Below are 12,932 nucleotides of genomic sequence, written 5' to 3'. Positions count from 1 at the left end.
CCACCACCTCCCTACTGCCCCAGTAACACAGTTCTCAAGAGTTATAGATATGATTTTGCCATTTAGGGATATAAACAGTTTATTTAAATAGCATTTCCCCCCCCTGCTAACCTTTCCATGCTTCTCTTGAGTCCTTTCCATTCTTCTCTTGAGTCCTGTGTTTGAAGATCAGATTTTCTCTTTAGTTCTGTTTTTTTCAATAGGAATGATTGAAAGTTTTCATTGAAGATACATTTCCTCCCCTGAAAAATGAAGCTGAGTCTCGCTGGGTAGTTAATTCTTGGTTGTGACCCTAGATTCTTTTCCTTCTGGAATATGACATTCCAGGCCTCTGATCCTTTATTGTAGAAACTGCCAAATCTTTGGTAATCCTGACTGTTCAACTCTTTGATACTTGAATTGTTTTTGTCTGGCAGTTTGCAGCATTTTTTCCTTGAAAATTATAGTTATGGAGTTTTGCTTCAATGTTCCTTGGGGTTTTCTTTGTAGGATCTCTTTATGGAAGTGATAGATGGATTCTTTCAATGACTATTTCTCCCTTTGGTTCTAGTATATCAGAGCAATTTAACTTGATGATCTCTTGAAGATTGTTATCCAGGCTCTTTTTTTGTTCATGGTTTTCATGTAAACCATAATTTTTAAAACGTCTCTCCTCATGTATACTAATATTGTATTTAATTTATACTTTAACATATTTAACATGTATTGGTCAACCTGCCATCTGGGGGAGGGGGTGGGGAGGAAGGAGGGGAAAAATTGGAACAAAAGGTTTGGCAATTGTCAATGCTGTAAAATTACCTATGCATATAACTTGTAAATAAAAAGCTATTTAAAAAAAAAAAAAAAAGATAAGTCAGAAAAAAAAATAGTCTCTCCTGGACTTATTTTCCAGATTGGGTATTGTTCCAGTAAAGTATTTTACATTTTCTTCCATTTTTTTCATTCTTTTTAATTTTGTTTGATTGGTTCTTGATGTCTCATAGAGACATTAGCTTCCATTTGCCCAGTTCTAGTTTTCAAAGCGTGATTTTCTTCAGTTAGCTTTTGTATCTTTTTTTTACATTTGACCAATTATATTTTTTAAGGAATTGCTTTCCTTTTCTAAGCTGTTGAGACTTATTGTATATCTTTTGTTTCTTTTCTTATTTTTTATTCCAAGAAACTGCTTTAGGCATGTGACCAATTCATATCCTTCTTTGAGTTTTACTTCGTGGACATTTTGTCCTGGTCTGATTTGGTGTTTTGTCACCATAGTATCTTTGTACAGTCAAGGTTGTTTTCAGTTTCTTGCTCATTTTCTTTTCTTTTCTTTTTCTGTTTCCTCTTTTGTGTCTTTAATGGTTGAGCTCTAGGATAATAAAGGGGGCACTGCTGTCCCAAGCTTCCTGTGCAATTCTGAGCCTTGGCTTTGAGCACAGGAGCCCAGTGTATTTGGTGTCTTGCTTTGCAGTAGGGGTAGTTTTACCTGTTCTTTCTAGAAAATAACCTGGTTTTCCTACCTGGCAATTTGTCTTCTGAGCTTTGGACCAGAGGCTTCCCTACTGATGAATTCCATTACTGATCCAGGACTGAAAGTCTTAGTTGTTGATCTGTTTGATCAAGATCCTCTTACTGGCTTTCCTAGACACCATCTGATTTGGACTAAACACCTTTTACCCCAGTGAGATGGACCTTTCTTGAAGTCCTTCCAATCTGTCTTTTTAGTGGCTTGGTTTTATGTGGTTTTCCAGGGAAACTGGGAGAACTTGAGCAGCTTCCTGGCTTCATTTACTTCATCATCTTAGTTCAGCTCTTATTGATTGACTTTGGGTGTGTGTGTGTGTGTGTATGGAAAAAGGCTTAGTCTTGAGGGAAGGTGATAGACTAGGAGCTTATCATTGTCCATCTATTTTAATAAGTATTTCTTGGGCTTAGAATAATAAATTCTATGTGGTTTAGTTGTTTCAATCATGTCTGAGTCTTTTGACCCAATAGGGGTTTTCTGGGAAATGGCAATGAAGTACAAACTATTTCCTTCTCCAACTCTTTTTGAAGGTGCAGAAACTGAGGCAAACTGGGTTAAATCACTTGTTGAGGCTCACACACACACATATTAGTGAGTATCTGATGCTGGATTTGAGTTCTGTTCTTCACTCAAGGCCCAGTGCTGTAGCCACTGCATCATTTAGCTGCCCTGAAGTTTTTAGCTTTTTTGAACTTAAGGGATTTGTTGGACAATACTTCATTTTCAGTCTTTTCTTTGTATTCTTTTAGCTCTTGTTATTCAATATTAGTACTTATTAAAAACTCATAATTGGTAATCTAAAAAAGCAAGAGATTAATTTACTAATTTAATTCTAAAATTTAATAGTGCACCACTTTTTTCATATTTTCATTTCAGTTTGTGATTATAATGATGTTTTACTTTCCAAGGAAGTATTAATATGTAATATTGAAGTGTATAGTATCTTCATGGGAGAATTTGTAAAAAAGCTTTTAAGGATTGTATATTTTATTTTTCATTAACTAGTGTTTATGAATGCTAGACTCACAGTGCTTTTCAGTAATTTTGTAATGATTAAATGAATAAATATCCTGAAGAACTTACTGCTTTGGAAAATGTTGGATCAGTAAGATATTATATAGCATCTCTTAAGACTCATAATTTTTGGAAGAGGAATAATTTGAATTTAAGATTTTTGTCTTGGTGTGTTATTCTTTGTTGGAACACAAGCTATTTTTGGAGGTACAGAACTGGAATTATTTATATCTGTTATATACATTGAGATTCTAAATATCTATTTTTAGACCTGCTCATTATGAGCAAAGTAGGGGTAGTTTTCATTCTGAAAAACTAGAAGTGTGATAATGTACTTAACAGAAATTTGCTTGGAAGGAGGTATGTATTCTTTGGGGAAATTAATGCATTGGAAATGTTGAGTTTGAAAAGTCTGTGGGATATACAGTTCAAAATATCCAGTAGGCATTTGATACTGTGGGACTGGAACTCAGGAGAAAGACAGTAGCTAGGTATACAGTTCTGTTTAGAGATGATAATTAGTGATCTGATGTGATCTGATGATATCACTTAGTGAGAAAAGAAGAGGGCCTAATTCTGTCTATATTCAGTATTCATAGCAGCATTTTTTATGGTAATAAAAACTTGGAAACAGTAATGTCTATTGATTGAAGAATAGCTAAACAATTTGTAGTACACAAATATAATTGAGTATTATATATTACAATAAATGACGTGAAAAATTGAAAAACACAAAGTCTGAGAATTGATATCTGTATCAGACTTAAGTAGGACAGGAAACTATATACCTGTGTTTACAAAAATATACATAGAAAAAACAAGAAAATGAAACTAGGCAATGTAATTTAAGAACCAGATATGGTGCAAAGAAAAGTTAAGAAAATATCCTTTCTTTCTTTTGAATAAGTGGGAGACTTGGGATGTTCAAATATTGTCATATTCTGTCAGGTATGTTTGATGCCTTGGCTTGTTTTTTGTTTTGTTTTGTTATTGTTGGCTTTGTTAAAAGAGAAGACTCGTTGTGGAGTAGATGCAGAGAGAAATATTTTCAGAATTGAACATAATAAAAAAAATCAATAAAATGTAATTTGAAAAATAAAATAAGACAAGGTCAAAGTATGGACACATCTATTAATCTCTGAGCTTTATTTTGTAAAATGGAAATAATAAACATTGTTTACCAGGATTTCTGTGAGGATATTGTTTTTGTGAACAATAAAGAATTGTAGAAACATTAACTATATGATGATAACACACAAATGAGTAGCATTTCTTACAGGCAAGAGAGGTGCAGATGCTATATGGAAACCTCAGTCCTGTGGTCCAAATCTAGGGTGAGTGAAAGTATATTTCCTGCCCAGACTTCTCCTACCCCTTATTGTGATAGTTATGTTGTGAGCCCCTTGCAACAATTCCTATTACTTGGGTGGAGCAAAGCTGTTATTATTTGGTGGATGAAATTTGGATATCCCCTTTTCAGTCCACAGAGGAAAAAAACATTTGTATCACTTCTTCATCAATGTGACTCTTAACCCTATTACCTTAGCTAACTCTGCCTGGAATTACGCAGCAATAATTACTTCATCATCACCAAGTGAACAGGAAGGCATGGCCCTCCACTGTAATGTTCTTATTTGGTTTTCTGCAGGTCTTGGAGCAGCCTTCCTTTCAGTTCAGTAATCACCACAAGAATAGCCAGGTGTTAAAAGTCCAAATTCTTTGTTGTCTCCTTCACCTGGTGCTTAGCTAGCTTTCTCGGCCTTCAGATGGCACTTGGTTTCAGTGGAGAAAATGCAGGACTGGCCACCATGGTGGTGTAAGATGAAGTGAGTCTGAGTTCAAGGGTTTGTGCTTCAGCCTTCAGCCACCACAAAGGTGGACAATGGAATGAATCTGTCTGCCTCCCAGCTTATATACTCTACGCTTGAATACAAACTAATCATATCACTAGGAAACCATTATTTGTTGTAAGATTAAGTCAGTCATACTGAACTTAGAGAACTTTTAGTTACCATGCTAAACCAGATAACCATTGTCTCATCAATTCTACTGACTTAACACCTTGTAAGAAAGAATCCCTTGTTTCAGAGTTCTGGTCCATTACACTCCACTAGGACCAATTATCATTCCTTGTACCTCTTCCCCTTTGTTTTCTTTATTATTGGACTTTGAAACATGAGGCTTCTGTCCTGGCTATGTACAGGGCTAGATTTAGAAGCCTCCTTGCCTAGGTAAGCTGCTGAGCTTGCAGATTGCCATTGAACGTGTACTAGAACTAGATGGGGCTTCATTTGCTCACAGTGCCGAGGGACTAGTTTGGAAAGCCTCACTCTGCTGTCATTTGGAGAGGTGTTACATACTCTTTCCTGTGTCATGTATCATAAGAAAAAAAACATTTCTGACTTCCCTAAAGTTGAATGCCTAGATACAGGAACTCCTACCCAGTAAGACCTAGCCTAGGGCTAAGCTTGAGACAATAGACTTCCTTCACCTTTAGGACTCTTCTTATCATCAGAGCCTCGTGGATTGAGCCGTTTTGCTTCCATTAATCCAACAAATCTGATGATGCTATCACCTGGCATGACAATGTAACAAATAAGACATTCTATAAGCGGGGAAGCTCCTAATTGTTTATTATCCCTCAGTAGTGGGACAAAGGAACTTGTGCCAAATGGGAGTTCAGTCAGGTCCATGCGGATCTTTTTCACTGGAGATCTATAAATCTGTGTTCATCCTGATCTTTTTCTATAATGCTTGAGAAGGAACTAAATGACAATATGCCAAGGTCTAACATATAGCTTTGTTATGAAGCCAAACGGAGCTTCAGTCAAATGTTATTATTTTCCCAATTCTATAAATAAAAAGTTCTCACTTTTTCCTCCCTTCATCTCTGATTCAGAGTTTTGGTATTTTTAAATCAAAACTATCTTCTCCAAATCTTAATTACATTGATCTTTCTCATTCCTTCATATCTTGGTCATACCTCTTTCTGGTCTTTAACCAACTCATTATACCTTTCCACTCGAAGCCCCAGAACTATTGATTAACAAATTCTCCTTTGCCTTATAATTCTTCTCACTTTTTTTTTCTTAATCAGAAAAGCCTGGCTTCCCCCAAAAAATTCCTGTCTAGACATACTACTTTATTTTTGTTTCTACTTCCAAACTATTCTTTTGTTAATCAAGTATTTTAAATGCCTATTATGTAGTAGGAAAAAAAAAGATAGTATGAACTGGCTCCTACCTACTTAATCTTTGCCAATTTTCAGGCTCATCTCCAGCTATTTTACATCTTGCACTGTAAATCCTTTAAACATTTTAAACAACATGTCTAAAACGGAACTCGTCATTTTTCTTTCCACCCTCCTCCAAAATCAACTCTATCCTTTGCCCACATAGACCTCATATATGGAACATACATTTTCATCACATCTTTCTCATATCATTGAACTAAATAAAGGTTCAACTACAATATCACTTTTTCAGCCAGCTTATTTTGACATGCCCTACTCCCTGGTTGGTAGTGTTCTCTACTTCTAAAATTATTTTTTATATAATTTTTTTTTTTGGTCCTTATTGTTTTCCCTTAAGAGCCCAGGACAGAGTTTGTTTAGTTTTGCTTTCTTATCGCAACTTTTTAGGATAAAATAGATGCTTATAAATGGTTGTAGAATTCACCAGTGAGTAAATACATTACCAAATTATAAATTAAGTAATCTTCATGGCTTAATGTCACGTAAAATTTACTATCATCAAATGGTATTCCAAATATATGGCATAACTATTTGGTAAGTGTTGGTGGTTTATCTTTTGGACTATAGTTAATAGGAATATGAATTATTTGGCTATCTCATAGTCAAAGGATAACATGGCACATGCTAAGTAACTAATATCTTCATCTCTAACATCACAGGATGAATTGGTTCATTAATCATTTTTCCCTCTTAGGAGTAATGTACTCTGCTGACAAAATTTTTGTCTACTTAAGATAGAATTTAAACTAATCACTTGCAATATCCAGATTATATAGACTTGGAAATTTAAGTTGATACTTTGTTGTAGTCAAGAATTTTAACTCATCGACTTACATGAACTGATGCTAAGTGAAGTGAGTAGATCCAGGAGAACATTGTTCACAGCAACAGCAAGATTATACGATGATCAATTCTGATGAATGTGGCTCTTTTCAGCCACAAGGTGATTCAAGCCAGTTCCAATGATCTTGTGATGAAGAGAGCCATCCTGAGAGAGAACTGTGGGGACTGATTGTGAATCACAACATAGTATTTTTCACCTTTTTTATTGTTGTTTGCTTGTATTTTGTTTTCTTTTTCATTTTTTTTCCTTCATATGATTTTTCTCATGCACCGTGATAATTGTGGAAATATGTATAAAAGAACTGCACATGTTTAATATATTGGATTACTTGCTGTCTGGGGGAGGGGATTTAGGGGAAGGGAAGTAAAAAAAACATTTGGAAAACAAGGTTTTTCAAAATTGAACGTTAATTTTCTGTGCATATGTTTTAAAAATAAACAGCTTGAATTAAAAATAAAAGATTTTAACATATCACTCAAAATGATTTGTTTACTTCTTTTCATCTTAAAATTTCTTTTAGATTTTAGGAATTTATTTAGTTTAACATGCAAATTAAGTACTTTTTTAAAAAAAAGTGACATACTTTTAGCATTTCTTTATTAACATTCTTAATATGCATAATAAATTACAGTGTAATCTCTTAAATAAATTGACTTAAGAAATCTTTTATTCTGGAAATTGCTCCCTGATGCTATATAAAAATCATAGATTTAAAGTTAAGAATTAATAGAGAATCTAGTGTTATGTGATAAGTGACCATGGGAATCTTACTTTAGTAATATTAAGACAACATTAAAGTTTGAAAATTCTTTCCAGTTAACAAGTATTTTTTCGCACTTATATTTTCTGTTCCCCATTGGAGAAAAAAATTATCACATTAGCTGTGCCCAAAATTATACATCATACATTTCTTAAAAAACAAGGCAAATTGAAATTTCATTTAGCTGTTTTCTCATCACAGTATTAGAATATAAATAAACATAGTCTTATTTTGATTTTGTAAAAGTTGTTGGAATGAAGTTAACTAATACTTTTATATAGATAAGAAATATGATTTATTGAAAAGCTCATTTTTCTGGGATGTATATATAAGCTAATATTCCTGTGTATTTAATGTGATGTAAGATGTGGTTGATGTATTGGCTTTGCTGAACAGTAGTGATGTTGTTTTAAAACTTCTTTTTTTTAAACCAGGAAATGTTTTGTAAAATGGGAAGAAGAAATGTATTTGGAAATGAATGCGATTTAAAAAGCAAAAAGCACCAGTAGAAAAAAATAACCTTAAAATTTAGTTTTAGCAATTTTTCAGGAAAAGAGAAAACAAACTTCTGTTTTATATGGCCTTAATTGAAGAAATTTAATCTTATAAATTAACATAAGCTTAAAGAACATTTCAACCTGTTCTATTGGTGCCTTATTGACTAAAGTAAAGCTCAGTTGTTGTAATTTAAGATTCAAAGTTAAATGTATTAATTTAAGATCTTGGTTGTCTTTTTACAGGAGACTTTGCAGCAATTGATCATGATGTCTTTGCCAAATGTCTTAACCATTGGCAAAAATCCCTTTTCTGGTAAGTGTTAAAATTGTTGTGATTTCTTAATTTGTCATTATCAATTAACTTATTTCAGAAATGAATGCAGAGTAGATAAGTAGACCCATGTCTTGGAAAATTTTATTGAAGAGATTCCAAAATATTATGTTGTCTTTTAATCATTTAGGCAAAATGATGGGAACGGTTTTTATGCAGTTTTCATTATTTTAAGAGAATAAGTATTTTATTAAATATCTGCCGTGTGCCATGTCAGATGCTGTCATAGGCAATGGAAATGAGTCTTAGCATTTGTTAAATTTGAAATATCAGTTTTAATCTCTTGGTACTTGAAAAATTATCATCTTTATTTCTTTTGAAAGTAAATGATTGGATTCATTTGTTCTTCTAACTAGTATTCACATAAATAAATGGATAAAATCTTTATCTTTGAAAGTAATAGTGTTTAATTTGTGGTTTTTACCTCTACTCATTAACCTTTTTAAAAAAATTACCCCCAAACTATCCTTTAGAGAAGAATAATGTCATATTAATAGTGTCCTGAAATTTTAAAGTTTAAACAGTTGTCTTTGAAGTGGTATTAGGGATTGATTTCATTGTGATTTAATTGATTTTTGGGAATTCCACTTGTAGCTTATTTCTTAAAAAATTGCCTTGAGCTCTGAGAAATTCTAGTGGGTATCAGAGGTAGGACTTCACTTTAGGCCTATTGAATTTGAGGCCAGTTTTTTACTCACTATGTCACATATATACCACCCTGAATGTGTCTGATTAATTCCACATAACTGAAGACTTAGAAGATGAAAAGTTTCAAGCAGTCCTATCTCTCTTCAACAGAAAAGTACAGAAAAGGCAACTAGATATCTCATTGGATATAGAGCACTGGTCTTGGAGTCAGAAAGGCTGGTCAAACCTGATCTCAGATACTTACTAATTGTGTGATCTTGGGCAAATTACTTAACCTCTGTTTGCTTTATTCTACTGGAGAAGGAAAGGGTAAACTAGTATCTTTGCCAAGAAAAGTGTGGTCTACAAGATCACAGAGTTGGACTGATTGAATTAACAACATTCCCTTGAGAGAAAACTAATAATATCATCTCTGATGATAATTTTGAGAAATAAAAAAAGAGCAAGTCTCATTAAGGATGATTTCTTTTGACTACTAAAGATCAGAATTATTAGTGTTCTTGTATAATTTCTTCCTTCTAAGCATCATATCTGTTTCCTTATCTTGTTCATTTTTCAAATATCTATTTTCTGTATTTTTAATGCTTTGTTTGACCTTTAGCTTTTAATTTATTTTTTGCATTTTTATATCAGATGCTTATATATATGCATTTGTATATTTTATAACAAATATTTTGATTTCTAAAATATCTTAGTATATTTCAATATGGATCATTCCATCTTGTTTTAATTTTGAAAAGTGTCTGGACTTTGAAACAATTTTAGGTGGGTTTTTTCCCATTAATGTTGGTACATAGAACTGTACGTCATAAGGGTGTTGTTGCTGTATCTTAACTACATTGAAAAATATCAATAATATAAAATAGTTATGTAAATATATTTTCAGCCAAAAAGTCATTAAATTGAGGTCATATTGACTACAGTAAATAGAATATATTCTTTCTTGTGTTCCCTACCTCCTTTGCTTACCATCAAAAAAAGAGGGGAAAACAAAAAAGTTTCTCTCTTTTTATATTAACTACTTTGTTTTAATTGCATTAATTTCTTATGGTTAGAAAGATAAAGCATAAAAAGCAAATATTCTTTCCAGCATCTTTTACCCTTTGGTATAAAAGTTTTATATAGATCTTCCAGAGGACTTATCTCAAATCACATAAATACCCTTTAAGGCTGTTATTGGACTGTTCCAGGTTTGGAGGTATGAGAAACCAAAAAAGTAGGAGAAATAAAACAAATCAAAAGATAACAAGTAATGACCTGAGGGGATAGATTTGGGAGAATGAAGACCAGAAAATTCCAAGCTTTGTAAGAAATGAGTTTTAAACTACATGGTTTAACTCTGTGACATAGTAAAGATGTTGACTTGTTAAAGAGTTGACTTTTTGATCAAGGGAAACATGAAAAATATCAAGAGCTATTGCAAAGATGAAAATACTTTTCTTTACAATCAAGTCATTTTCATAGTTCAAGTGTAGTAAGAATATGTTATCTAAGAGGTTATTATACACTTGAATGTAATCTGACTTATCAGCCAAGATTTCCAGGGAGAGGATATTTTATCTTGGCCAATTAAGAGGCCTAAGTATTGCCTCCTTTTTATGTGTGGAATGAATAGGCATATTCACCACTTCCCAATATTGTTAACTTTTGGTTCTTTGGATGCTAAATCCCTCATCCCACTCCCTGCCCTCTTCCTGTAACTCCGTTTTCCAGATTTGTGTCTCAAGGAGACACATTTTTTGCCATTATATGTGCTCTGTTTACATGTATAAGAAGTGGCCATTTCTGCCAAGGAAAGGGAAGGCGAGTAAGGTTTGACCTCTGATCCCATAGGGAGTAAACCAGGGTTGGGGTTTGTTAAGGTGTAACTGGTGATAGATAATAGAATGAAGAATTTGAAGATCATGGATCATGTAGAATTGAATTAGTTTGCCAAGGGATCACTATTGGAAAAAGAGGAGTCTAGACAATGCCTGGGATAGAACTTACAGGTAGAATGATTGCAAATCACCCTAAGAACAAAAAATAGGGCTAGAGTTAAAAGGCCAAGAGGGAAATGGAATGATAAATTACAATCAAATAAAGGATTTTCCCCCCAGAATTTCTTCACATAAAAGTAGGATTATTTGTAAAGTGTAAGTAAGGTGGGGAAAAAGGACTAAGATCATGGGCACGAAGTAGATTGAAGAATTGATAAGTTAGGGTATTTGGGTAACATTAATGTGTAGGTAGAAATACTATCGTAATCGGTCTGAGATTGAGGTAGAGCTTGTCCCTGAACTCTTTGAGGAAGGAGGAAGTATGTAGGATTTCCTGGGGATGGTAGGTAACAGCCATTAACATTTGCATGGGTGATACATTTGGGTAGAGAAAACTTCAAAAATGTTTCTTAGTGATGTTAAAGAGAAAATCTGCAAATATCAATAGAGACTAATGAATATTGCCATGGTGATAGACACCCAGTGTGATAGAAAAGTGTGAAAAGTACTGGAAAGGATGCTGAGGGAAGCCTAGTAAGAGTGAAAGAAGCCTGGTAAAGAGTGAAAAAGAAAAAAAAAAGTGAGAAAGTAATGGATTTAAGATAAAGTTTGTTAATTATACAGAACAGGAGTTCTAGAGGGCAAGCTGGAAGGTAGATCTAGAGAACAAAGTTGAGGAAGTCCAGTTAAAGTAGATCAGAGTGAGAAAAAATGATAGGGTAAAGGAATAGTGTTCATTGGTAACTGGGGTTCAATAACATTGGTGTGGGGAAGAGATAATGATATGGGAGTATATTAACCATTGAGGCAGATCTTGTATCAATGGATAGAAGCAGGAGAAGCAGGTTGAGAAAGGCAAACAATTAGACTCTTCAAGGTCTTTTTATCTTCAGTGTCTTATAACAGGCACTTAATAAATGTTTAAGATACATATATATCTCATCGTTCTTTATATAGAATACTGTTACTGCCTATTTTCTTGAAGTTAAGAAAAGATCAGATTGACATTATAGAAAAGGAAAAAAGGGTAAAATGCTAAGGTACTACTTTGTCAAATGCAGTCATTTTGCCTGTTTTTCTTTGTCATTTATTTTTCTTTAATATGGGTGAGGGCAAGGAGTTGAAATAAATTTGATTTAAAAACATAAAGCTCAATAAGCTTATTTTTAAAATGATGAATTTTTGAATTAACTTCCATTAAATTGACTTGAGCCATGGACTAAGTGAAGGAATTTAATAGAGTTAAATCAAGAGGAATGCATTCCAGGTTATATAGGACAGTTTATGAAAAGGCTCAGAGGTAGGAGATAGCATGTGAAGATCTGGGAACAGTTAGTAGGCTGGTTTTGGTACAATAAGGAATGCATAAAGTGTAGTAATATGAAATGATCTAAAGGGCAGGTATAGATAATTTTTTGAGGTGGGTTATATTTACATAGCAAGTGGAGGAAATAGTATATATTTTACAGGCAACTGAATTCTTAAGATTTTTCCAGAAGGAAGTGACAGTAAGTCCTTTGTTGAATAGATAATAATTAGATAGCTAAGTGGAGTTAGGAAGGGAGACTCTTGAGGAAGGTAGACTAAAGAAGTTTTTGCAATAGTTAACTTTGAAGGCTTGAATCTAGGACTAATGATCCAGAGAGTGGCTGGAAGTAAAAATTGAGATAACATATCCAAATGTGGTAACATATTAAGTAAACTCCAGTTGCTCACACTCATTTTCAAGATAATATAAAATCTTCTGTTTGATGTATAGAGTCCTTCACAATCTTCACTCCCTGCCTTTCTAATTTTTAAAAATATCTTATTCACCACTACAAACTGTATTTTACATTCCAGTGAAAATGATTCTAAGCATTTTCACTAACTATTGCTTATGCCTAGAATTTTCTTCCATTCTTATCTCTATTTTATGGATTCCACCTAAGTCTCAGATAAAATATTACCTTTTCCTACTTATCCCAGTCCTACTTAATGTTAATGCTTTCCCTCAATTCATTATTTTTAGCATATGTTGTATATCAGTTTTCTGTATGTAGTTCTTTGTATGTGGTCTGCCCTATAGGACAGTGAGCTCTTTGTGAACTAAAAACAGTCTT

At 33.3% G+C, this 12,932-nt stretch overlaps 1 protein-coding gene across 16 annotated transcripts in view; it reads left to right on the top strand.

The window, feature by feature from the left end:
* CCDC88A (coiled-coil domain containing 88A) overlaps positions 1-12,932 on the top strand; it is a 138,678-nt gene that overhangs the window by 35,918 nt on the left and 89,828 nt on the right. For all 16 annotated transcript variants that reach the window (XM_031950501.1, XM_031950502.1, XM_031950500.1 and 13 more), the window contains exon 4: positions 8,116-8,185. In XM_031950501.1, coding sequence (XP_031806361.1) covers positions 8,116-8,185 — 70 coding nt within the window. The remainder of the gene's footprint in view (positions 1-8,115; positions 8,186-12,932) is intronic.

The sequence above is a fragment of the Sarcophilus harrisii genome, chromosome 2 (assembly GCF_902635505.1).
Source record: "Sarcophilus harrisii chromosome 2, mSarHar1.11, whole genome shotgun sequence".
Lineage (NCBI taxonomy): Eukaryota > Metazoa > Chordata > Mammalia > Dasyuromorphia > Dasyuridae > Sarcophilus > Sarcophilus harrisii.
Note: the sequence above shows the minus strand (reverse complement) of the source record. Positions and strands in the feature narration are given on the sequence as shown.